Source organism: Capsella rubella, unplaced genomic scaffold (assembly GCF_000375325.1).
Source record: "Capsella rubella cultivar Monte Gargano unplaced genomic scaffold, Caprub1_0 scaffold_4, whole genome shotgun sequence".
In the NCBI taxonomy this organism is placed as follows: Eukaryota; Viridiplantae; Streptophyta; class Magnoliopsida; order Brassicales; family Brassicaceae; genus Capsella; species Capsella rubella.
In genome coordinates, this window is record NW_006238920.1 from 13,225,865 (window position 1) to 13,250,640 (window position 24,776).

Consider the following 24,776-nt stretch of genomic DNA (forward strand, 5'->3'; position numbering starts at 1 on the left):
GTTATTATCATTGACTTGTAATCCGTAAGTCTATTCTTACTTGTGAAAAAGTTACTGTATATCCATTATTAATGTCTACAGCTATTTACGTCCCATTATTAGTTTCCTTTCCCCCACCGGCACTGATACATACTTACTACATTTGTTTGAATCGGAGCAGACAAGCTTAATTGATATAGTTGACTGAGACAAGGACGCCACCACCTAATAATGGTGAAAATAAGAAGAGAAAATTCATTTCACTTCTTCCTTGCAGCATAGTCTATCCGTGAAAGATACTAATCGACACAGAAGAGAAAGGGTGTAGTTAAAATTGTTAACTAAATTAAAGTTTTTTCTTTTGTGAATCTTAATGTGCGCAAATCCATGGCAGGGAGATGTGCTTTGCTTTTCCTCCTCGCTTCAGATTTCTTGGTCTCCGCCGGTACGTTTCCATTCCGAAACTCATGCATATATGGGGTCGGTCTAGCTTGTTTAATCTCTTAACGTTTTGTTATATGTATATAGTGACGTCGTCGAGGAACTTTACGATAGAGAACAATTGTGATTCCATCATATGGCCTGCTTCCTACTCCTACCAGGGATCGCTCGAAACAAATGGTTTCCGTCTCGAGAAGGGACAGAGGCGTACCATCAAAGCGACGTCGTCATGGGTAGGTCAAATATGGGGTAGGACACTCTGCTCTACCAACTCATCAAGTGTCTTCTCATGTGTCACCGGAGACTGTGGCACCGGGAAAATCGAGTGCAACAAGACCGTCGTGGAACCGTTCATGTCGGCAACTTTGGCAACTTTGGCCGAGTTTAACCTCGCTGCGACTCCTGAGGATGGTGAAAATTATTACGACGTCAGCGTCATCTACGGTTACAACCTTCCTTTGCGTGTAACCCCTGAGAACCAAAAGTGTAAACCCATCAAATGCGTTGTTGACATAGACAAGAAGTGTCCGTCGGAGCTGATATTGAACGATAGTTCGAACAACCCATCTGCGTGTGAGACCCCGTGTCAGCAAAATGAGTTGCCGGAGCTTTGTTGTGTCGGACTCTACGTCGATGAAGATATCAGAGGACCGGAAAACTGTAATCGGACGATCTACTCGAAGACTTTCAACCACGAGTGCCGAGACGCTTATAGCTACGCTTACGACAATAAGTACTTCACATGTCCAGGCTCCTCCAACTTTGTCATCACGTTTTGCCCGTCTAGCACAACAAAACCAGGTTAGTACTCATCTCTCCATTATTTATGTTAGTGGGTAGTGATTTCTAGCTATAATGGAATAATTAATCTGTTGGCAAACTAAAGCAAATGAGCTATGTATATTGAGGATACGTAAATAAGTTACCTGTTGGAGAAGCAACAACGACTAGCAGGTCAAATTAAGGCCTCATCCAAAAACATTAATCTTTTAAGAAGACTCGAACTGGAGCAAAACGTTACTTTTATTCATTTTTGTGTTCGATCTACGGCAACGTACATAATTTTCACCTTTTAATTCATTGAAATCTTTGTTTGATTCATTTGCAGGAATATCCCCACGGAAGTTAAAACTCATACTTGGTACACTTCAACCTTGTGACATTACTCTGTCTTAGTCATTAATTTGTCATTAATATAACACCTAACTTTTGACGCTTGTTTTAATCTTGTAGGATTTTCATCAGCTTTTGCCACGATTATCATTGTTGCTATTGTGGTAAAAGTGAGAGCAAGTAATATGAGAAAGAGTGATCGGAATAGGAAGAACATGGAAGCAGTTGTAATGTTAAAACGATTTAGCTATTCGCAAGTCAAGAAGATGACAAAATCATTTGCGAATATTCTTGGGAAAGGGGGTTTTGGAACTGTATATAAAGGGAAGTTACCCGATGGTAGCCGAGATATTGCAGTGAAGATCTTGAATGAATCAAAGGGGAATGGGGAAGAGTTCATCAACGAAGTAGCTAGCATGAGTAGGACATCTCATGTTAATATTGTTGCTCTGCTTGGATTCTGCTACGAAGGGAGCAAGAAAGCTATAATATACGAGTTCATGCCGAACGGATCCCTCGACAAGTTCATCTCTGAGAAGATGTCGGAGAAGATGGACTGGAAAACGTTGTACAACATTGCGGTAGGTGTGTCTCGTGGCCTGGAATACTTGCACAACCGTTGTGTATCGAGGATTGTACATTTTGATATAAAACCGCAAAACATTCTCATGGATGGAGAGTTTTGCCCCAAGATATCGGATTTCGGTCTTGCTAGGCTAGGCAAAAATAATGAAAGCATAATGTCAATGCTAGACGCAAGAGGCACAATAGGGTACATTGCTCCAGAAGTGTTTTCCAAGAATTTTGGAGGCGTTTCTCATAAATCGGATGTATATAGTTATGGAATGGTGGTGCTCGAGATGATTGGAGCACGAGACAACAACACTCAAAATGCTGGAACCAACAACACCTCCTCAATGTATTTCCCAGATTGGATTTATAAGGATTTTGAGAAGGGAGAAATCATGAGTAGTGTTTTTGCAGATCAGATAACAGAAGAAGAAGATGAGAAGATAGTAAAGAAAATGGTATTGGTTGGTTTGTGGTGTATTCAGACCAATCCATATGACCGTCCACCAATGAACAAAGTCGTTGAAATGTTAGAGGGAAGTCTAGAGGCTCTTGAGATTCCACCTAAGCCTCTTTTATTTTCACCTGCATCATCATCAACAACAGGTACAAAAACTGCTCACGAGAGTCAAGAGACTTCAAACTTCTCAGAACCAAGTCGAGACACACTACACTATTTTGAACAAGGTGTTCAAGATATTGAAGAAGAGAATCAAGATAGCTCAAGATCTTCCTAATTAAAACAAGAAAATGTGTTATCTTCTTCTTGCTGGGATCTTCTTACCCATTTGTTGACGAATTCAAATATTTAATTTTTGCTGATATTCACCTTCATGCATGTAGAAATGTAAAACCCCAAAAATATTATTCAATGCTTACAATAATAGAGAGTCTATGTTTTAGATTCCAACATCCGACATCGTTAATCAATATCATATATAAAATTTATAGTTTTCTTAGTCAATTAATTATAAGTTATATAATAACACTGTTTTTAAAATGAAGTAGCTTCATGCAGTTTTTTCTTGGGTTAATTGTCCGAAAAGATGGATAATATTATATGTGAAGAAAAGTCGTTGTGGTTATTTCTAAGTCATAGTCAGTACCACGTGTCCAATTATACCATAGAAAATTCAATATGTAAAATTCAATATATAAAATTCAACCATATAGCAAGTACCCCATTCATGTCAAGTCCATATCCCAAAGGCGAAACATAAACATATACACAGTTACAGTCCATTTCAATTTATAATATATTTTGACATCAGACTTCATGTATAAGTCTAAAAGTTACAACATGTTTTGTTTTGTATATTTATAAAAGCTATTACTAAAATACTAAAACTCCAGAAATATCACAAATTAAGTTTAAATTTATGGACAAGTTTGGGAAAAGTTTCTAAAAGATTATAAAGGGTGATAATGTATTTTTAGATATATCACATGGCCCTGGGTTTACAAAATATATATATATATATAAACACCTCCTATATTCTGAGAAACGCTTTCTTAATTACGATATCTTTTGAATGTTCTTGCAATTATCTTTAGAAACCCTATTTTCGTCGTATTTTAAGATATATCTTTATCTTCTTCCTTCCCTTTTTTTTTTGTTGTTTTTAATTTCATTATACGATGCCTTGTATTTTTTTGTCCAAAGTATTTGTTTAATTATAAATTTATACCTCTTTGTTATATTATATTTAGGCCTTGTAATAGATTTTTTTTTTTTACGTCTTCCATAACTCAAAAGAAAGAAGGTTCATAGCATAACAGGAATAAAAGGTAAGGAATACGGATATACTGTACTCATATACATACAGTTCTTTGAACTTCTGAAGCAATAATTAGGTTAGTGCCATTTTAACATGGTTACTACAACATTAAGTCTTCTTAAGAAAGAGGGAACAATGAAACCGGAACATAAGGACTACATACCAAATAGATAAATTATAAATCTTTATTAAGCCTTTTAACACCTAAGGTTTTGACCAGGGTCCACACCAAGCTGTTTACAATAGTCTATATACTGCTCAATCCTTGCATCGATCGCTCCTGAATTCTCACCGTTACAGTCCAAACCATTGACGGCCCTAATAGTTGCTCCAAATCCTTGGTTCAGTACCGGCCTTACGTAAGTCATCCAAAACCACAATCCAGTTTTAAATGCCACAGTTGAGTTGCTGCCAACTAGCTCGGGCTGGCGTAGAAGGTCGAGACCGATACCCTGACCACAAGTACCATAGTTGGAGTTCCCTGATAGTTGGATGGGGCCGCGACCATGATAGCTCTTGCCCTGTGCACATGGATATTGCTTGTTGCTCTCTTCACAGTAGTCACCTGACGTCCCGTTTACCGCGTCTATCTGGCAGAAATCTAAACGTAGAGACTTGTATATATGAAACTAAGTAATTTTTTGTTTTTAGTAAAATAATCGATCAGAATCCAAATCTTAAGATACCTCAAAAAAACATTAGTTCACAATCTACTAAATTTTATATGTAGCCGTTTCAGAACGGGGTAAACTCAAGATTTTTAATTTTTATTTTAGTATATCCAAAGAAAAAAAGGAATAAAGGGTTTAGTTTTTACGTACTTCCGGTCACGTAGGTAAAGTGAGCAAACATGGTAGCGATCTCGAGGCTGTTAACAGAGCTAGTGAAGTCAAAGGTATCATTAGCGGCTTTAAGGAAAGACTCACGAGTGTAGAATCTTTTTCCGGCGCAGTCGTTACTTGCTTTGCTAATAATATCGTTAAAGAACTGTTGTGTCACGATCCTGTCAACCGGAACTCTACTTCGTCTGCAAGGACCTGATCTGCAACCGGAACCACAGTATAGGTCGTTGATTCCACAATAACCATTCTGACTGCAGCAGAGGATCGGAGAGCAGCCGCAATACGCCTGGGCAGCAGTTTGAGAGTAGAAACCGAATAGGCAGATGAGAAAAATTGAAGAGACTTTTGTAAGAGCCATGTTTTTGTGTTATTGTTTGTGGTTGAGAACGCAGCGTACCGAGTATCTATGTTTTGTAATTTTATTGTAGGGATATAATTTCATCCGAATAAATTATTTCTACTGTATATTTTTATTATTTAATAACACACGGCTTTGACTTTGAAATTTTGCTCAAAGACTTTTATATGGTTGGTAATTGAATTTTTATATTTTTTCTTCGAACAACACAAATATGTCTAGTAACTGAATTTGCTGACGTTTGTAGTATGATCTACATCTACTAGAGGATCAAAGAATACAGCAAAATATTCATTAGATTCGTTAAAGATACATGACCTTTCCGCATAATAATAAGAAACCAGAACTTTAAAGGTTCCATTATGTCTTAGTTTTAAAGTTTGGCCAAACTCGGTCAATTGAAAGCCAACATCTTTTTGACTTGGTCGTCCCATTACCATCCATCTTTAGTGAATTTTTGAACATTGTGACTGACTAACTATTATTATCAACACAGTTGTGTTGGTTTACCATTCAGATCAATTTGGCAACACGGTTCACAAAAATATTGCGCCAAAAAGTCAACAGACATTTTAGTTATAATCTTTCATTTCGTTACATTGTTAATACAACATTAGTATTATATGATATATTTATCTCTGATATGCATGATATCTTATTCTTTTAGGTCAAACGTTTTCGTTTAAGATGGATAGAGAATACATCTTTAACAAGAGAGGTTATCTCCAGGTTCAACCCCAAGCTTGCCACAATAGTCTCGGTAATACTTAATCCTTTTGGCAACAGTTGCAGAATCTCCTCCGCTACACTCCATACCATTTATAGCCCTGATCGTCGCCCCAAATCCCTGATTGAAATTCTGGCGAACATTAGTGTTCCAAAACCAGAAAGCTGTCTTGAAAGCAAGAACTGGATCTTGAGCCACTTTCTCGGGTGATGTCAATAAGTTTTCGTTCAGCTCTCTGCCACAGAGACCGTAGTTGTAGTTCCAAGAGAGCTGGATCGGACCACGGCCATAATAGCCCTTTCCTTGTGCACAAGGGAAGTCTGTGTTGTCTTTGTCGCAGTAGTTCTCGGCCTTGGCTGGTCCATCAATCTCCTCAATGTAGCACATGACTGGTATAATCAAATAGTTACCAAAACGGATTCTAGTGGTGGCATATAATATGCATCAAAAAAATTTAAATCAAAACCAAACCAAAGTTTTATATAATATGATCGGTTATAGTATTTTAAACCAATTAAATTGGAAATAACAAAACTCCGTTACAATGATCTTTATATATTAGAAAAAGAGACATATACATTATAAATAATAAATTAAAGTATCTTTATCCACATTAATCGAATTGAATTCAAATTTTTGCCCAAAAAAGAAAACCAGTTATTAACGTTCAGTCATAAATTTTCAACCCCGATAAACCAAAAAAATAAAAATGAAAGAACCAGACCGAACCTAAATAACCAAATGTCCAAAAACCGAAGAGAGATTTACGTACATTCGGATTCATGGGTGACGTGAGCGAAGAAGGCAGCGATTTCGCGTTTGGAGATTGAAGCACCGAAGCTCTGGTACGAATTAGCTGCGGCGATGAAGGCGTTGTGAGAGTAGAATCCTTTACCTGCACAATCATCTCTTGCTTGGTTTATTATAGAGTTAAAGAACTCAGGTGTCACCGTTCCTTCAAGCGAATCAACATCTCCGCCGCTGGCGTCAACACCACCTCGACATGGGCCCTCACGGCAGCCATCGCCGCAGTAATCATCCGTCTGACCGCAGTAACCCCATTGGCTGCAGCAGAAGTCAGAGGCACAGCCACAGTTTTGGGAGGTCACAGGTTTGGAAACGGTCAGGATCAAGACAAGGAGAGTTGGGAGAAAAAGGGTGATCGTGTCTTTTCTTGTGGTGGATTTGGCGTAATTCGCCATCTTTGTTAGTGTGTGTGTGTGTCTGAGAGGGGTTTATTAGCTTTGTGTTTTATAGTGGAGATCAGCTGATTGTAACAGTGAGGGAGAATGTTGACTAATTTCTATGTCAACGTCAACTTATGTAGACTTTTTGTTCTGCCCCATTCATCACGTAGGAAAATTTCCACACAAACATCAAAATATTTCATTTACATATAATAAGAATTCAGAATAATTTGATCTTTAATCTTTGGACAAAAGTTAATTACTTTGGTAAGATTAAAGTTTGAAAGGTATTTTAATATGTTTCCCTTCAACATATCAAACAGAGGAGAGGATCGGAGAAGACGAGAAAGAAAAAAATATAACACGGGATTTTGCTATATTCAAGAGAATCCTTACTACACCTCCGTCAACTCTACACCAACGGTTGACTATAATCTTCTCAGAGGGTACACATCATCATCAATTCACTATTCAAGAGTTTGTTCTTATATAGAAAACAGAGCAGTACAGAGCTAAACATCGTTGGTTACAACTTCTGTATAAGTCGTTTTATTAATCTTTTAGTAACGTAACAACTTTTGTCAACATCACTTATTATTTCACCTTTAATACTCCTATATGTCCGAAGAGAGTTTTAGCAAGTGAGGTTGGCGCCAGGGTCAACACCAAGCTGACCACAATAGTTTCTATAATACCCAATTTTTGCATTCACCCCACCTACATTCTGACCGTCACATTCCATACCGCTGATGGCTCTTACGGTGGCTCCAAATCCCTGGTTCAAAACAGGCCTCACACTCGACATCCAAAACCACAAAGCCGCTCTGAAAGCCACAATTGGGTTACTGCTCACCAGCTCGGGCTGGCGTAGAAGGTCGAGGCCGAGACTCTGGCCGCATGGTCCGTAGTTGAAGTTCCATGATAGTTGTAACGGACCGCGACCATGGTAGCTCTTACCCGGTGCACATGGATATTGACGGCTGCCCTGGTTGCACAAGGTACGTGACGCTCCGCCTATCTCTTCTATGTAGCAGAAGTCTACACATACAAAGATGCAAATGAGACACACTAGTTAATTTTTGAACAAACGGACAAATTAAATAAAATCAATTGACATAATCTCCAAGGTTTGAGGCAATTAATCTCTTACGTCCTAGACAATGATTATTCAAATGTTCATATGACATAAAATTTAGCAATTATTTCAGACGCCAGTGTAGAGATACAAATGTTGCTTTGAGTTTTAATGAATATCATACTATTTTTTTTAGATGTCACAATCTACTAATGTTTTATGTGTATATTTTGACCAATATAGATGTACCCTAGCTAGAATATGCATTGTATATAAAAAAGAGCATCGAAAAAAAAAAACAAATTCTTACGTCCGGTCTGGTACGTGAAATGAGCAAACATGGTAGCAATTTCACGCCTAGTAACGGTATTAGCAAAGTTGGGGAAAGTATTGGTGGCGTTAATGAAAGAGTCGCGGGTGTAAAATCTTTTCCCAGCGCAGTTATTACCGGCTTGGTTGATAATTCCGTTAAAGAAACTTTGTGTCACAATGCTACCAATCAAACCAGCATCAGTTGGGGATCCATCTCCTCTACAAGGACCTGATCGGCACGTAGGACCACAGTGATCAGCAGTGGTACCGCAATAACCGAACTGACTGCAACATAGGTTTGGGGCGCAGTTGCAGTTTTGAGATTTTACGGTTTCAGAGCAGAAACCTAAGAGGGAGATGAGAAGTATTAAGAGGGTTGTTGTGAGAGCCATTGTTGGATTGTTCCTGTTGTTTGAAGAGATGGAATAGTTTGAGGTTATTATATAATTAAATGAGAGAGATATTGGGTAGACTGGTCATTTCATAAGGATGGGCAATCAATTGTGATTTTCTTTCTTTGACTTTTAAGTCTGCTGAAGATGTATGGCAAATTGGCAACTGATCTCATTTTCTTTCTAAAGCCAAATTATAGATAGCAGTCGATTGAAATTTATTGGTTGAAAATAATTGTTATTTACACATGGGATCTAATACATGGTTATGCATTCCACTTAAAAAACTGCATGTCTGATCACCCTAATTAACAAGATAATATAATATGGTAATATGTCGAAAACCTAAGAAACCAAGAACCGTGAATTTTAACGAGTCGAACACTTTAGTTCTCACTACATGTAAAATTCTGGTAGGCTATTCCATTTTTTTATTATTTTTTAGAGATTACTCTTGGCTGTTTTATGAGAGAAAGAAAAGCCACCCTGGCCTTCACGACGGCTGGGAACATCGAAACTGAAAAATTAATTGAAATTGACAACTCATTACTAAACGATCCAAAAAGATGTTGGAGTGTTCCTTCATTAATTACAAGAATACAAACCGAGTCCCCATTCAGTTGCCCCTCGACGCTCGAGCATTTTCTAAAAGCCGACTCTCAGGACAAGTCGTCGCATATTTTCATGATACATCTTCGCACAAATAGGTTAGCCATCATTTTGACTTTTCAACGTTGAAATTTTGGAACTAATTGAAATAAATAAAATACTTAATATTGTCACACATAAGATTTTCTTTGTTATTTACAAAAAAAAAAAAAACCAAAAAAAATATCATTTGCTAGTTTATACGTACCTTTCAAATTAAATATCGTTAGCAAATTATTAATTTACTTTATCAATGTAGTTTGGATTTAATTGTCCCCCGAGCCATGAATATAAGTTTAAATCTAGTGGACTATGATCTCATAAGAAGTTCAATCTTTTACTCTTTAAAAGACAAAAATTAGAAACTCATAGTATGAGTTTATGATATTCTATATTTTGGAGGGAACATTGCAAATGATTTATTAATGATGTTCTTCTTTAATTTTTTTAGTGCTTAAGAATTTAATATTATTTGTTTTTATTTTAGAATATAAATCAATAAACTCCAAAACATATAATATCACGAATTCTCACTAATATAAAACAAAAAAAAAATTATTGTTTCTGCAGTAAATATATAATTCACTCTTTATAGCTTGTTTATTGTGTGTAGTGCATATATAGTTTCAATTTTTCAATATTACAAGTTTACAACCAGATTGAGCTAAGAAAATTACTTCGATTTTATTTGGTACAACACAACTTATAGTTTCAATCTATCTGAGGTAAGAAATGATATGCTTTGAATTTATAACGTAAATGATCAGGAATATTGATGCTTTATACATACAACTCATGTATCCTACTAGATAATCATTCAACATTACGACCAGTGAAATACCAAAATTGAAATGTTTTTATATTTCTATAATTATTAAGTGAGTAATTTGTGAACGTGATAAGAGTACAACTAACCTCTTCCTATACGTCGTTGCCATTCTGGGGTTTACGTTTATTAAAACTACTAACGTGGTGTTTTGACGTGATAAATATAAGAATATAATGTTTTCAGAAAAAAAAAACAAGAATATTTATATATTTTTTCTTTTTTTGTAAAATAGAATATTTATATTACAATACCAATTCGTGCGGATATTATATATCCCAAAAGCAGATACTGTAAATGGCCAAGTCAAACATCTAGTAATCTTAAAATTCATTTTCATAAGAAGTCACAGAAGAAAAGAAATCACTTTCACAAGTTTATTACAACGATTTTTTTGCTTGTGACGCAGGGAACACTGAGACCCAACATATAGACGTTTGAAATTTGATTTTATTATCCCACTTATTAATCAAGCTTATCACGTGCCACGTCACGTGTGTACGTGTGGGTTGAAAGAGCTTTTTTAGCAACCGAGGTTAGGACCAGGATCCACACCAAGCTGTCCACAATAGTCTCTGTAGTATCTGATCCTTGCATTGACTGCACCTGAGTTTCCACCGTTACATTCCATTCCATTGATGGCTCTAATGGTGGCTCCAAATCCTTGGCTCAGAACTGGCCTTACGCTGTTCATCCAAAACCACAAAGCCGTTCTGAAAGCTACAGTTGGGTTGCTACCCACAAGTTCGGGCTGGCGTAGAAGGTCGAGACCGAGACTCTGACCACATGCTCCGTAGTTGTAGTTCCATGATAGTTGGATCGGACCACGACCAAAGTAGCCTTTGCCCGGTTGACATGGGTATTGTCTGTTGTTGCTCTGGCAGTAGTTACGTGACGCTCCGTTGATCTCTTCTATATAGCAGAAATCTGATACGTATGGAAACAGAAGAGTGCTTTAGAATGATCTAAACTGGTTGTGATCAAGTCCAAAAAAAAAGTAAGAGAAGAAAGCAAGAATACTTACGTCCAGTTTCGTGAGTGAAATGAGCAAACATGGTAGCAATTTCACGTCTAGTAACGGAATTAGCAAAGTTGGGGAAAGTATTAGCGGCGTTAACGAAAGAGTCACGGGTGTAGAATCTTTTTCCAGCGCAGCCACCATCAGCTTGGTTGATAATGTTGTTAAAGAAACCTTGTGTCAATATGCCACCGACTGATCCACCACCGGCCGAGCTTCCACTGCCTCTACACGGACCTGATCGGCATCCAGCACCACAGTATGCATCGTCGGTACCACAGTAACCGAACTGACTGCAGCATAGGTTTGGAGCGCAACCGCAGTTTTGAGACTTGACGGTTTCAGAGTGGAAAGCTAAGAAGAGACATAGAAGAAATACTAAGGAGATTTTTGCGAAAGCCATGTTTTGTGTGTTATTGTTTGTTGGATGAGAAGGAGAAGGAGAAGGAGCTCAGGTATATATAGGGATAGATGTTGGGTAGTTTGGTCATTTTCGCTTTTCTGAATTTATGTATTTTCAAACGAGTTTGACTTTTGGTCTTATTATTGCCCAAGATTAATAATAACGTGGACTTGGTCTAGGAATTCAATATATATATTTTATATAGAACACTTTTTTATAAAATATTTCTCGCTTCTGTAACATGATTTTTTATAACAAATTATAAGATTTCCCAATGATTGAACAAAAGGGGTTCGTTTCAATGTTTTGTTAATCTATTTTAGTACATGTATATATGCATAAGCTATATGAGTGATTTCTTTCCTTTTTCTTTTTCTATAAAGTATATGAGGGAAAAGTTAAGGTATAATTTGTATACGTAAAAAACTGTAAAGAGAATAGGGCTGCGAATCCAATCTGAGACACATACGAAAATTGACAGTTCGTTACTAAATGACAAAATAAAAATAAAATGACAGTCCATAGAGCTACTTGTCATTTAGCAACAAGTTAAGAACTTACAATAGGAACGACATATTAATATTCAATAATATTATTATTATAAATAGGAAAAAAATTCTGGATAATATATTTTAAGTATTATTTTCCAAAAATACCACAATTTTTTTTTTCAAAAATATCACGATCACGAAAATTTTGTTTTTCCAAAAAATACTATAAACATAAATATTTGATTTTTGAAAGTATAAAATATTTTTTATATTTTAGTTGATTATTTACATTTAAAATATAGTTTTTAGGAGAGAGTTTGGTGTTTAGAATTTAGAAATTAGTTTTAAATGTTAAAAATGTTAGATTTAAATTTGTTATATTTTTTGAAAAATGTATTTTAATGGTATTTTTGAAAAATAATACTTATAATTGTATTTTGGTAAAAAAAGTATGTATTTTAGTGGTATTTAAAAGAATTATTTATATATAAGTGCAACTATTGAGTATTTATATAATAATATATTATATTTTAATATAATTAGATAATATATTTAAAAAAAAGAAGAAGAAGAAAACAAGTTGGGAAGTCGCATCGCATGCATAGTCACTATAAATCTTTGTACCATGTGACTACGTGAGCCTACGGTTGGGTCCATTCCCCGGCGGCTATACAAATTCAAATGTATGATTTTCAGTTTTAAGTTGACAAAAAATTATACTCATCAGTTTTACTTATCTAACTTATTTTAAGTAGACATTTCGGTTGAACAAAAAAAAAAAAAGTAGATATTTCGTAACATGTTTCAAATTATTTGCCGGAATATACATGCCATCAATCAAATTAACGGTCTGGGTATTAAGTTGTATATTATATATACCTTTAACAAGAAACACAATATATTATAATTATATGATATGAACATTCTGAAAACCAAAAAGATTGTTAACAAGAGAAAGACATCAACAAGACTACCCATATTAATTACTAAAATTATTTGACTATATCTTTAATATATAAGGCTAAAACTAGCCGATACAAAGATGTCAAAATGCACAATTATGCAAGTTACGACTCATACGTTGAAAAGTCGACAGCAATTATTTTTGACAATTCAAAGCTCTCTCACTCATTTTCAATTTTGTTTTTTCGGGTGGGAGTGACAAAACTGTACCGGATGTTGTTTCTGGCTCGGTCACTCGACCGAACTTTCAGGGATCGTATGATTCAGCAACAAACTCATTCTCTTCCATTAAAACACTTCTAAGTTCTTTAAAAAAAAAAAAAAAAACTTGAATTTCTTATATATCGGTGTTTGCCCACCGAACATATAAAATTCAAAACATTCCTAGTCATAATCATAGTCATATATCCGCACTTTCAGGGATCGTATTATTCAACAATTGACTCATTCTCTTTTTGAAATACTTCAAATTCTTACTCTTTTATTTGTATCGGTGTTAGCCGGCCAAACATTTATTAAATATTCTATGGAATCATAGTCATAGTCATAAACATATAATCATGAGTATGATTTGTATGTTCATTTTCCTATTCTATCCATAAAAGAAGAATCTTAAATAGCGAAATTAAATTAACCTATACATATTCGCTGGGTATTATTACTAACTCATTCTTTCAAAATTTATTTCGGACGCATACTTTCATCTTAAAATTTAGTTTTAGTTAGGTGTATCGATCGTATTATAAAAATGATGTTTTAGTTTCATAGAGTAGAAATCCATGATTCATATTGACTGATTCTTCTGGTCTATAATGTACTCAAGTTTTATTTTGCCAACAAATCTATATACGTTACTGACTACTATTGTTTTAATTATAATCTCTTCAATTATTTGCGTTCTAGGAGGATCATCTCAACGCTACTGGTGAATCGACAGTCAATATATTCGAGAATTCGTCGACCACTTGCAAAGTTTTTTTTTTTTTTTTTAAATATGGACAATAAATTAATTAATTCTATATAGATGATGCTTCCCTCATACAATTTCACGAAGGGATAGATTGTAAGGGAGTTTTTCTTATATATTTTAAGTACCAATCAAATCATAAAATTTATGTGATTGATATTTGTATGTTATTATGAGGCAATTGTGAAAGTAATAGGAGTGCATATCGTTTTTTTTTTAACGTAAGTAATTAATTACCATATATCGGATAAAAATATAAGATAGTGGCAAGAAATTAGTAGAGAGGCGGCCTAGAGGGGCTAGAAGCCGACTTCACCTCTTACCGTGGAGTATCCGGCATTGCTTTATTGGCCATTTGGCCTACCACTAAATGATATGGCTCCTTGAACATCTTTTACTTTAGAAAAAAAAAAAAAATTTCTAAACACTGTTGGACGAGAAAAAAGAAAGAAAGTCAATTCCAAGTTTGCAACCAACGCATATGATTATGATTAATGGAACCCGGCCATCGGTATGGGTCTCATCCTCCTCTATAGTCTTCTATACACATTATCTAACTCTATGCCTCCATCCATAAGTGAATGGTTAAACACGTCATATTAACAAACTAATAAGTAACGTATCAACTTGTTTATCACTATTTAACCACTAAATTAATTTACTAAGGTTGTTGTGGCGCCATTTTTTTCTTTTTTTGTTTGCGTAATAAATACGACATTATGGCTTATATATTGCATGAGAGCGTAAGATTACTCGGTTGGAATTGGAGGTTGATTCGGAAATGGTGGTGGATTTTTTGACAACAGGGATTAGTGATACTCATCCGTTGTCTTTCCTAATACGTTTGTGCTATGGCTTTTTATCGAAAAACTGGATAGTTCGCATATCTCACGTGTATAGGGAAGCTAATCGTCTTGCCGACGGATTAGCAAACTATGCGTTCTCTTTACCTCCGGGTTTCCATGTGCTCAACGTCATACCAGATGAGGTGGTCTCGGTTCAGTGCGACGATGCTCAAGGTTCGGCGAGCTTGAGGAATGTTCGAGTGTAGTTTATTTTACTTAATTTTTTTGTTTTCTTTATTTTGGGAGACTTAGTCTCCCGTTTTCTCACCAAAAAAAAAAAAATTGTTGTAGACTATGTAAACCAAATCTGGTTACTCGGCTTATGGTCTAATCCTGGATCGGATGACTCGGATTATAGAAGTTACCGAAACAAAACTCACTATATGAAATATTATAATACATTTAGTTTGAATATCCCAAAGGCATATATTGTAGATGATGTCAAACTCAAACACTTATTAGTTGTTATTTATTAGTAAATCCACTCTCACAAGACTTGACAAAATATAAAGGAAATCACTTTCACAAGTCTACTGCGACAATTTTTGCTTCTGAAGCTGGGAACATTGAACTCAAAACAAAACACACATACGTGAGATATAACTTTATTTCATCTTATTTCCCACATCACAGGTGGTTAGTATATGTTGTGATACATTTTTAGCAGCTAATGTTAGGACCAGGGTTTACACCAAGCTGCCTACAATAGTCTCTATAGTATCTAATCCTCGCGTTGACTGCATCTGGATTCCTGCCGTTACATTCCATTCCATTGATGGCTCTAATGGTGGCTCCAAATCCTTGGCTCAGAACTGGCCTTACGCTATTCATCCAAAACCACAAACCCGTCCTGAAAGCCACAGTTGGGTTGCTACCCACCAGCTCGGGTTGGCGTAGAAGGTTAAGATTGAGACTCTGACCACATGGTCCGTAGTTGTAGTTCCAAGATAGCTGGATGGGACCACGACCGTAGTAGCCTTTGCCCGGTGCACATGGGTATTGCCTGTTGTTCTCGTCGCAGTAGTCACGTGACGCTCCGTTAATTTCCTCTATGTAGCAGAAATCTGTACGATATATAGAGATGCACATGAAACAAAGTTGATATGTGGTATTACATCGCATGTTTAATCTTATGTTTTAATTGATAATTCTAAGAAAAGTAAAGAATATAAAAAGAAAAAAGAAATCTTACGTCCGGTCTCATGGGTGAAGTGAGCAAACATGGTAGCAATTTCACGTCTAGTAACGGAATTAGCAAAGCTAGGGAAAGTATTAGCAGCGTCGATGAAAGAGCTGCGGGTGTAGAATCGTTTTCCGGCGCAGCCATTACTGGCTTGGTTGATAATGCCGTTGAAGAAATTTTGTGTCACAATGCTACCGACCGATCCACCACCAGTAGGGGTTCCACTACCTCTACAGGGACCTGATCGGCATCCCGTACCGCAATAAGCATCTGTGGTACCGCAGTAACCGTACTGACTGCAACAAAGATTTGCTGAGCAGCCGCAGTTCTGAGATTTAACGGTTTCAGAGTAAAGACCTATGAGGCAGAGAAGAAAGACTAAGGAGATTTTTGTGAGAGCCATGTTTTGGTCTTTGCTTGTGAATGAGAAGGAAGCGTTGTGAGGTGTATATATAGAGTAGATGCTGGGTACTTTTATCATTGCATTTTGGGATTGGTGCCTTGGTGGAAATAAATGTCTTTATAACGTGGGTTTAGCTTAAACCGCACTTGACTTTTAGACTTGGTAATGTGGACTCGGTCTAAGAATTTAATTAAATTACTCCATGTAATAGTATCGTATTATGCCAATTGTCTTTCATATAATTCCCATTTCAAAAAGTAAAAGTAAACTTTACTGGTTTAATAAGTGTATTAGTTTAACAATGGATCCAAACGACTGGCCAACCCGTAATACATATACCCCAAGCTAGAGCACTATACTTGTTTATATTTAGTTATCATTCTAAACTAATAGCAATTCCTTCGAATATCCCAAAAACAGACTCCGTGAAGTTGAAGCGCAATTTTCTATGCAACATTTTATATGTTGCTTTTGTTCGTTGTACATATTAATTAAGCTATCAATAATTTTAATGCAATAGTTTTTTTACAAAAATCATGTAACAATTTTATATTATGTTTGTAAACAATGTTCTTCAGTATACAGGTATACGAACAATATTTGAATGCAATTTTCTATGCAATGGTTTGTATGTTGTTTTTGTTCGTTGTACATATTAATTAAACTATCAATAATTTATTATACATGTGGAATTGTTAGAATAGACACTGCCGTGCATATATTGTTGGATTTTAGGCCTAATGATACAGAAAATTTTCGTATAAAAGAAAAAGACATGGAATTAATTAGCATGCATTGTCATTTAGTCAAAAGTCATGGCCTAACATCATTTTCATATGGCATCCACTAAAGTCTAACTATTGACTTCATCAACCAAGGGTAAGAAATAAATTGCTTCTTGAGTATTTAGTTTCTTAGTTTGTTACAGCAAAGCAATTTATAAGTAACATCGGCTAGTAAGCCCATAAAACATAGCAACGACATAAGATGTAGAATTTTTATTAATATTTGCATTGTTTTCCAATTTTGTCTTAATTTCTGAGAAATCGTATAAAATTGTCAAAGATTTGCATACTATAAACCTTTAAAAATTTAAGCTCACACCGAGACTAACTACCGTAGTAGTAATCAAACTAAAATATAAGATTTTTGGATTGGATTTGGTTTTTAAACAAATTTATTATACATATATAGTCCAGTATTCATTAATTTAAACGTAGTGCCATCGCATTAATGACTTCAACAATCGAGACCTTGATCAGGGGTGACCCCAAGCATCTCGCAGAACTCTATGTATTGCTTAACCTTGTTCTTCGTATCATCACGACGCCAGTTGCCACATTCACGGCCATCGACTCTCTTTGTGATTTCTCCAAATCCTAAGTACAAAGCCGGGCGCACGTTTCTATTCCAGAACCACATTGCGAATTTGAAAGCAACTTCCGGACTACGAGCCACCAGATCTGGATCCTTCAATAAAGGTAGTCCGAGGTGCTTGCCTGCAGCACCATAATACTCGTTCCATGTGATTGATTGTAGCAAACCACGGCCATAGTAGTTTTTCCCCGGTTCGCAAGGGTACTTCTTGCTCTTTGAACAGTACCTCTCTTTGGATATTTCTTCTTTGTAACAAAAATCTTTACGTAAAAATAAAATCTGTTAGCAAAATCTTCCCAAAAAAAATATTGCAGTGCCATAATGTTGATTGCGTTACTTTTACCCAAAAAAAAAAAATGTTGATTGAGTTACATGCACAAATCGAACTTACTTTTAGATCCATACGAGAAATGAGCCAATATGGCAGCGATCTCGCGTCTAGCCACCTTTCCTTTGTAAGCTCCAAATGATTTGAAAGCAGTGATGAAAGCATTATAAGTGTAGAATCCTTTTGCCGTGCAGTTACTTTCGACTTTGCTCATGATGCTATCGAACAACGCTGGTGTGATAACGGTCTCTATTTTACCACGTGGACCTGCATCGACGTTGTAGTCATATCCGTAAGATTTTCCCTTGATGTTGCAAGGGCCACTGAAACAAAAGAATCCGCAATAGTCGGCACCGGTGCCACAAAACCCCCATCTGCTGCAACATTCCTTAAGGCCAGGGCAACTAGTATCCATGCAGTTTTGCGAGAACACTGTCTCGGCCAAAATTGCTAGAATGAAGAGGGAAAAAATGAGAGCGCTTTTTTGAATCGGCTTTTGCATGGTCATATTATTTTCTAGCAAAATTAAAGATGTTTTTGAAATCAGGATTTGGGTGAACGGGAAGGTTTATATATGGACGTATTTGTAGTTCAAAATCATTCCGTTTGTATGGTCAACTATACTATTCTTTAACATAATATAAGTATTAAGCTTTTTCTAGAAATTGATGAAGACTACATACTTTAAATATTCACTAGATCTACTATTTGAACACTTGAAATTCACAAGTCAACTATTAGTACCCTGGACTTTTAAGAAGCTGAAACTATAATTAATCTTTCATGTGATAATATATGTTGCTTTGTTGTCAATGTTCCATTCCTAATGACTTTCAGATATGCACTAATTAGAACAAGAAAAGGAGTAAATTATATTAACATGTGGAATATGAAAGCATTATTACAACATATATATTTTAGAAAAGTAGATTTAGAACACCAAGTCTTGGTTCGACTGAAGAGGAGAATGATGAGAGTTCCAATTTTTATTCACTGATATGACAAGGGATACAAACAACACACAATATCAGTTACATTAATAGACATCAACCACACAGTATGACTTCTAATCTCTTATTATTTCTATCTATTCTAGTATTTTCGACTTCCCTTTATTATTCCACACAACATTCTTAATCCACACGACAATTTTTTTTTAAAACCCACATAAACAAGTAGTGTCTTCAACATTTGAGATTTGTTCCAGGAGTGACCCCAAGTTTCTTGCAGAAGTCCAAGTAATGGTTAACCCTGCTCTGCACCGCGGCTGGACGCCCACCGTTACATTCACCACCGTTGATCCTCCTTGTGGTTGCACCAAATCCTTGGCCAATAACTGGACGCACATTCTTGTTCCAAAACCACATGGCACACTTGAAAGCTACAGTTGGGCTACGAGCCACCATATCTGGGTCCTTCAAGAGAGGAAGTCCGAGGTACTTCCCAGCTGCACCATAGTTGTAGTTCCATGTGATTTGGATCGGACCGCGACCATAGTAGTTCTTGCCCGGTTGACAAGGATATGTTGTGCTTGATTGGCAGTACCTTCCTCTGGCTATTTCTTCTTTGTAGCAAAAACCTTTACATCATCAAAAATATAAATCTTAATTATTTCTTACATAAAAAAGAAAGAATATATAAATAGGGGATCATATCAAAAATTTAACATTTTTGAGAAACATCTACGAGGTTTCTCGATACTATAAATGTAGCAAAACCTTTTATATTATGAGGAAAAGATTCCCGTCTCAATTATCATACCAAAATTATTACTTTTGCTATGTGTTGCTGTTTATGAAAGTTTTAACATGATACTTCTTAACTAAAAATTATTTTTAGATAATATATATCTGAAATAGAATATATAAATATCGAGAGAGAAAAAGAGAGACAGTAGTAAACGGTGAACTTACTTCCAGATTCGTGAGAGAACTGAGCCAACATGGCGGCAATCTCACGCTTAGCAACGGTTCCTTTGTAGGCTGGGAAGGATTGAGCAGCCGCAATGAAAGCCTGGCGAGTGTAGAACCCTTTGGCCGGGCAACCACTTCCAACTTTACTCATGATGCTGTTGAAGAACGCTGGTGTGACAACGCTGGCTATGGTACCACGAGGACCAGCGTTTAGACCGCCGGTACCGCTGGGAGTAGGTTTAGGTTTAGCGTTACAAGGTCCACTCTGGCACCCAGTGCCACAGTAGGCTTTTGTGGTACCACAATATCCCCACCTGCTGCAACACATATTGCCTTTGCATCCGGTTCTACCGCAGTTTTGTGAAAACGCGGTTTCTGTCATGATGGTTAGAGTGAAGAGGAGAATGATGAGAGCATTTTTCAGAATCGCATTTTGTGTCGCCATTTTTTTTTCTTTTTCTTCGATGGAATGTTTTGGAGGGGGAGTTGTGTGAAGAAACGAGGATGATATGTGAATGTATTTATAGTATAAAACTGGTAATATTAAATTATCTTTGGTCAATTATATATATGTTTAATGAATAAGTCGTGACCCATTCCTTTTCTTGTAGATGGTGATTAAGGAGAAATACTATGATGATTTGAATTTGGACTTGGTCGTAACGTTTAACTGAATTAGACTATTAGACGAAAACGAATTAATAAAAACGTTTTCAAGATAATCTTTCTTTTTATAATTTAACAAGTCAGGATTGGGTCGGTTCAGTTTCACCAACATCGAATAAGAGCGATTACGATCTTAAAATATTGGAAAATATATTTTTTTATATATGATTAATATGTGTAACATAGAACAATGACAATAACCAAACCCTAGGTACTATTATAGCGTATGTACCAAGTATTCCCAGAGAAATTGACCCCTCTTTTTTAGTTTGAACGTTATTTGAAAACAAAAACTATGTATAAACCATTCTGATACCATTTCGAATTTTTTGGATAATAAGCAAAAAAGAACAATGAAAATATATGCATGCGTATTGCGGATACAACTATTAGCTCGATTCATTGTCGTTAACGTTTTCGTACACTAAAATACTCATCTCCGATCGAGTTCTATTTTAGTATCGAATAACAAAGGTGAAAAAACTATAAACTGTAAATTGTACGCAATTGACATGAAAGTAAATATAATTGGTTGCTTAACGATGTGTATTACCCATTAATTATACTATATGTTGCTTTGTTTTAAGGTTGTAGGATCTCATCAGAGTCCTCGTATACAAACTTGACCATGTAAATATTATAATTTATAAGCATATCGTGTAAGCTTTATCTAAATTCTCAATGGCTTTATCTAAGTTTCTTCAACGTATAATATTATCCAAAAAGTTAGATTTTGTGTAAGACTTTTTCATCGACGAGTAAATCCTAGGGATACGATACGAAGTAAACCATTACATAGATCATATATGTGTTGGTCAACTTAATTTGGCCATATAGTATTAATTTATAAAATTATTCTTAATTTACTGGGATATCAAAATTTAAAATATCGAACTATCACCATATGTACCGTTTCTGCATAAGTTTGAATATAATTAGCGGGCATCGTTCATGTCAACATGACTAAATTATTTTATAACTTGATTACGAATATATTTCTTTTATTTAATTTTCGGTTTTTAACAATTTTGCAAAAACTGACGCATATATTCATATACATTGCTTGTTCACGTATAAACAAGGAATGCGATATGAATATGATTTTTTTTTTTCTTTTCTAAAACATATATTATATACAATTGATTCGAAACTAAGGTACATGAGCTAGTCCCTATTACAATATGCAGCTGTAATATATATTATTTTAGTCAATATAATCTTCCTAACAGAGGCGAATATGCGATTATAATATAAGCACGTACATAAGTTTTCAACTTTCAAAGAATTTGCAATGGTCTGAAAAAATGATAATCTTAGTTTTCCCACGTAATGATAATATTAGTTAACATTGCAAACTAACTAATAATAATACTAAACCTATAATTAATGGAAAGTTGTGTTGACAAACAAAATTAAGAGGCGTTTACTTGACGAGTCACGACAAATAAAGGTTTACTTCAGCGCTAATTAAGGGTCCTTGGAATGCGCTGACGTGGCACTATCCATACAAAAGTCAACTCAAGCATGTCACATGCTCACATGAAGGAACTCTTTTGTTTTGTTTTTTTAGGATGTAATTAGAACTTCTTATTACTATTTTGTTTTTGACAGCCATGTGGCTGTCTCTTTTCTAACAAAAAAACAAAAAAAATCCGGTCTTGAATTGATCCATATAGAGTTTTAAATCTGATAATCATAGTATTTACGATGATTCCACGATGCTACAGACCAAATCTTATCTTGACTAATTGCGCATTACTCTACTCAAGTTTGGATTTGATCTTGAGTGAGCTTATTTTATTCCGCTATTTCTCCTTTTTATGTCATATATATATATGTCGTGATTATTTATTTAAATTTTTAAAAGAGTCTTTTTACTTTCCATAAAGAAACATCATTAACAATTCAACTCAAAAATTACTTTCCATGATCTTTAAGAGAGTGAGAGTCTTAACTGGTAAAGGCCCAAGAAGGTCATCTTGTATAACAAAGACAAATAAGAAGTCCTCGAAAGAGGCCTCTTTACGTCGGTTTTGAATTATTATGGTGCGTCTACGTATGAACACGCTCTCATCTGTAAGTCCACGCTCGTGTGGACCAGTTTTTTCTGGAAGTGTTTTGTTATTATTAAGATATGTTCCTTAGTTAGTTCAATCTACTACATGTGTGTCGTGTGATGTCTATATCCTTTATAATACGTACACTGAAAATGTTGGAAATTAATCTGTTTTTACTGTCATATCTATGCATACGTTTTCTGAGCCACATATATCGATCGGGTCTAGTTATGAATTGTCCAATAGTCAGCTGTTGTTCACTGTACTGATTCTCCTTTCACCATTTGGTTCAGTCACTTTTGGTCAGCTTATACTCGAAACATAATTTACCATTTGTTCACAATCTTTATTCATTGTATACCTCTTATTATGAGTCTTCGTAAGTTTCAACTTAGCTTATTTTATTATCAGACCAAAAAACCAAACAATTTTTTTTTTCTGTAATTTACCATTCGGTCTCACTTTTTATTCATTATATTCTCTTGGGTTTCAGCTTATAATTTAATTTGTTCTCAGTCCAAAATTTAAAACAAGTTTCTGTGAAATTGGATTTAACCATTGACCAAACAAAAGTTGATATATTAGAAATTCGTTTATTTATGGATTGGCTGATATATATGCTTCATTCTATGACAACCGATACAAACAACACATTGGTACATAAGGACCGCAACACCTTTGGTTATAAACTCACACGTGCACGACCACAGTGTTATACTATGAACCGTGCCATATATATTACCCACATTTTACATTTTTAACAACTAAGACTTGTTCCCGGAGTGATCCCAAGCATCCCGCAGAACTCCAAGTAACGGTTTACTCTGCTCTGCACCGCTGCAGGACGCCGCCCGTTGCACTCGCCACCGTTAATCTTCCTCGTGGTGGCTCCAAAGCCTTGGTCCAAGACTGGACGAACATTTAGGTTCCAGAACCACATGGCACACTGAAAGGCAACTTCTGGACTACGAGCCACCATATCTGGATCAGTCAAGAGAGGGAGTCCAAGGAACTTTCCGGCTGCACCATAGTTGTAGTTCCATGTGATTTGGATTGGACCGCGACCATAGTAGTCCTTCCCCGGTGTACAAGGGTACGCAGTGCTCGGTGAGCAGTATTTCCCTCTAGCTATTTCTTCTTTGTAGCAAAAACCTTGACATAACGTAAAATAATATATCGTTATATATGACAGAGAGGTCCTAATAAATAAAGATCAATCGATACAAATAACATGAACATAATGATAAGTTATTTCAAAAGATAATATTATGGTGCTCGTTCTTATAATATACATGTAGAAAGGTTTATAAATAATGAACTTACTTCCAGATTCATGAGAAAACTGAGCCAACATAGCGGCAATCTCACGCTTAGCTACAGTTCCTTTATAGGCCTCAAACGACTGGGCGGCCGCAATGAAGGCCTGGCGAGTGTAGAATCCTTTCGCTGGGCAGCCATTTCCCACTTTGCTCATGATACCATCAAAAAACGCTGGTGTGATAACGTTTTCAATTGTGTCACGAGGATCAGTGTTTAGACCGTCTCCACCACCGGTGGGAGTTGGTGGGATAGGTGTAGGTCCGGAACTGCAAGGTCCGCTTCGGCACCCGGTGCCGCAGTAGGCGCTTGTGCTGCCACAATAACCATACCTGCTGCAGCATAGGTTGCCAGCACATCCGGTCGTGCTGCAGTGTTGAGAAAACACGGTTTTTGCCATAATGGTTACGGCGAAGAGGAAAAGGATGAGAACATTTTTCAACATTGCCCTTTGGGTAGCCATTTTGTTTTGGAGTGTGTTGTGTGAAGAATGATGTAGGTGTGTGCATGTTTTTATAGTGTAAGAAAATTGGTCTATTCAAATTGATATTACTTGTGTGGTTTAGATATTTTCACGATTATTGATTGGCTTTTTCT

General features: G+C 35.9%; 9 protein-coding genes across 9 annotated transcripts; 1 reads left to right on the forward strand and 8 right to left on the reverse strand.

The window, feature by feature from the left end:
* The first annotated feature begins 277 nt into the window (after nucleotides 1-277).
* LOC17888881 (LEAF RUST 10 DISEASE-RESISTANCE LOCUS RECEPTOR-LIKE PROTEIN KINASE-like 2.4) lies at nucleotides 278-2,955 on the forward strand. The gene is made up of 4 exons (XM_006293751.2): nucleotides 278-424; nucleotides 508-1,221; nucleotides 1,529-1,561; nucleotides 1,654-2,955. Exons 1-4 carry the CDS (start codon nucleotides 367-369, stop codon nucleotides 2,838-2,840), a joined length of 1,992 nt encoding a protein of 663 aa, XP_006293813.1. The 5' UTR covers nucleotides 278-366; the 3' UTR covers nucleotides 2,841-2,955.
* Nucleotides 2,956-3,976: 1,021 nt separating this feature from the next.
* Nucleotides 3,977-5,090, reverse strand: LOC17888012 (endochitinase At2g43590). The gene is made up of 2 exons (XM_006294761.2): nucleotides 4,703-5,090; nucleotides 3,977-4,482 (listed from the first exon to the last, which is right to left on the reverse strand). Exons 1-2 carry the CDS (start codon nucleotides 5,079-5,081, stop codon nucleotides 4,079-4,081), a joined length of 783 nt encoding a protein of 260 aa, XP_006294823.1. The 5' UTR covers nucleotides 5,082-5,090; the 3' UTR covers nucleotides 3,977-4,078.
* Nucleotides 5,091-5,662: 572 nt separating this feature from the next.
* LOC17888895 (endochitinase CHI) lies at nucleotides 5,663-7,013 on the reverse strand. The gene is made up of 2 exons (XM_006293446.2): nucleotides 6,581-7,013; nucleotides 5,663-6,197 (listed from the first exon to the last, which is right to left on the reverse strand). Exons 1-2 carry the CDS (start codon nucleotides 7,008-7,010, stop codon nucleotides 5,788-5,790), a joined length of 840 nt encoding a protein of 279 aa, XP_006293508.1. The 5' UTR covers nucleotides 7,011-7,013; the 3' UTR covers nucleotides 5,663-5,787.
* Nucleotides 7,014-7,458: 445 nt separating this feature from the next.
* LOC17887803 (endochitinase At2g43580) lies at nucleotides 7,459-8,784 on the reverse strand. Its single transcript, XM_006294743.2, has 2 exons — nucleotides 8,381-8,784; nucleotides 7,459-8,033 (listed from the first exon to the last, which is right to left on the reverse strand). Exons 1-2 carry the CDS (start codon nucleotides 8,772-8,774, stop codon nucleotides 7,630-7,632), a joined length of 798 nt encoding a protein of 265 aa, XP_006294805.1. The 5' UTR covers nucleotides 8,775-8,784; the 3' UTR covers nucleotides 7,459-7,629.
* A 1,779-nt stretch (nucleotides 8,785-10,563) lies between these two features.
* LOC17888419 (endochitinase At2g43590) lies at nucleotides 10,564-11,689 on the reverse strand. The gene is made up of 2 exons (XM_006294742.2): nucleotides 11,273-11,689; nucleotides 10,564-11,175 (listed from the first exon to the last, which is right to left on the reverse strand). Exons 1-2 carry the CDS (start codon nucleotides 11,667-11,669, stop codon nucleotides 10,772-10,774), a joined length of 801 nt encoding a protein of 266 aa, XP_006294804.1. The 5' UTR covers nucleotides 11,670-11,689; the 3' UTR covers nucleotides 10,564-10,771.
* A 3,818-nt stretch (nucleotides 11,690-15,507) lies between these two features.
* LOC17890264 (basic endochitinase CHB4) lies at nucleotides 15,508-16,523 on the reverse strand. Its single transcript, XM_006293475.2, has 2 exons — nucleotides 16,128-16,523; nucleotides 15,508-15,999 (listed from the first exon to the last, which is right to left on the reverse strand). The coding sequence occupies exons 1-2, from the start codon at nucleotides 16,519-16,521 to the stop codon at nucleotides 15,596-15,598; spliced, it is 798 nt and encodes a 265-aa protein (XP_006293537.1). The 5' UTR covers nucleotides 16,522-16,523; the 3' UTR covers nucleotides 15,508-15,595.
* A 1,175-nt stretch (nucleotides 16,524-17,698) lies between these two features.
* Nucleotides 17,699-18,728, reverse strand: LOC17890263 (endochitinase At2g43600). The gene is made up of 2 exons (XM_006293474.2): nucleotides 18,290-18,728; nucleotides 17,699-18,158 (listed from the first exon to the last, which is right to left on the reverse strand). The coding sequence occupies exons 1-2, from the start codon at nucleotides 18,726-18,728 to the stop codon at nucleotides 17,761-17,763; spliced, it is 837 nt and encodes a 278-aa protein (XP_006293536.2). The 3' UTR covers nucleotides 17,699-17,760.
* Nucleotides 18,729-19,186: 458 nt separating this feature from the next.
* LOC17887886 (endochitinase At2g43610) lies at nucleotides 19,187-20,619 on the reverse strand. The gene is made up of 2 exons (XM_006296063.2): nucleotides 20,140-20,619; nucleotides 19,187-19,805 (listed from the first exon to the last, which is right to left on the reverse strand). Exons 1-2 carry the CDS (start codon nucleotides 20,582-20,584, stop codon nucleotides 19,411-19,413), a joined length of 840 nt encoding a protein of 279 aa, XP_006296125.1. The 5' UTR covers nucleotides 20,585-20,619; the 3' UTR covers nucleotides 19,187-19,410.
* Nucleotides 20,620-23,441: 2,822 nt separating this feature from the next.
* Nucleotides 23,442-24,648, reverse strand: LOC17887885 (endochitinase At2g43620). Its single transcript, XM_006294687.2, has 2 exons — nucleotides 24,186-24,648; nucleotides 23,442-24,014 (listed from the first exon to the last, which is right to left on the reverse strand). Exons 1-2 carry the CDS (start codon nucleotides 24,640-24,642, stop codon nucleotides 23,620-23,622), a joined length of 852 nt encoding a protein of 283 aa, XP_006294749.1. The 5' UTR covers nucleotides 24,643-24,648; the 3' UTR covers nucleotides 23,442-23,619.
* Between the last annotated feature and the right edge of the window lie 128 nt (nucleotides 24,649-24,776).

Coding starts and splice junctions, on each gene's coding strand:
- LOC17888881 (XM_006293751.2), top strand. CDS start 367: ATGGCAGGGAGATGTGCTTTGCTTTTCCTCCTCGCTTCAGATTTCTTG. Junction 425..507: donor AGATTTCTTGGTCTCCGCCG/GTACGTTTCCAT, acceptor ATATGTATATAG/TGACGTCGTCGAGGAACTTT. Junction 1,562..1,653: donor GAAGTTAAAACTCATACTTG/GTACACTTCAAC, acceptor TTAATCTTGTAG/GATTTTCATCAGCTTTTGCC.
- LOC17888012 (XM_006294761.2), bottom strand. CDS start 5,081: ATGGCTCTTACAAAAGTCTCTTCAATTTTTCTCATCTGCCTATTCGGT. Junction 4,483..4,702: donor CTTTACCTACGTGACCGGAA/GTACGTAAAAAC, acceptor CTCTACGTTTAG/ATTTCTGCCAGATAGACGCG.
- LOC17888895 (XM_006293446.2), bottom strand. CDS start 7,010: ATGGCGAATTACGCCAAATCCACCACAAGAAAAGACACGATCACCCTT. Junction 6,198..6,580: donor CGTCACCCATGAATCCGAAT/GTACGTAAATCT, acceptor TGATTATACCAG/TCATGTGCTACATTGAGGAG.
- LOC17887803 (XM_006294743.2), bottom strand. CDS start 8,774: ATGGCTCTCACAACAACCCTCTTAATACTTCTCATCTCCCTCTTAGGT. Junction 8,034..8,380: donor TTTCACGTACCAGACCGGAC/GTAAGAATTTGT, acceptor TTGTATGTGTAG/ACTTCTGCTACATAGAAGAG.
- LOC17888419 (XM_006294742.2), bottom strand. CDS start 11,669: ATGGCTTTCGCAAAAATCTCCTTAGTATTTCTTCTATGTCTCTTCTTA. Junction 11,176..11,272: donor TTTCACTCACGAAACTGGAC/GTAAGTATTCTT, acceptor CATACGTATCAG/ATTTCTGCTATATAGAAGAG.
- LOC17890264 (XM_006293475.2), bottom strand. CDS start 16,521: ATGGCTCTCACAAAAATCTCCTTAGTCTTTCTTCTCTGCCTCATAGGT. Junction 16,000..16,127: donor CTTCACCCATGAGACCGGAC/GTAAGATTTCTT, acceptor TATATCGTACAG/ATTTCTGCTACATAGAGGAA.
- LOC17890263 (XM_006293474.2), bottom strand. CDS start 18,728: ATGCAAAAGCCGATTCAAAAAAGCGCTCTCATTTTTTCCCTCTTCATT. Junction 18,159..18,289: donor TTTCTCGTATGGATCTAAAA/GTAAGTTCGATT, acceptor TTTTACGTAAAG/ATTTTTGTTACAAAGAAGAA.
- LOC17887886 (XM_006296063.2), bottom strand. CDS start 20,584: ATGGCGACACAAAATGCGATTCTGAAAAATGCTCTCATCATTCTCCTC. Junction 19,806..20,139: donor GTTCTCTCACGAATCTGGAA/GTAAGTTCACCG, acceptor GATGATGTAAAG/GTTTTTGCTACAAAGAAGAA.
- LOC17887885 (XM_006294687.2), bottom strand. CDS start 24,642: ATGGCTACCCAAAGGGCAATGTTGAAAAATGTTCTCATCCTTTTCCTC. Junction 24,015..24,185: donor GTTTTCTCATGAATCTGGAA/GTAAGTTCATTA, acceptor CGTTATGTCAAG/GTTTTTGCTACAAAGAAGAA.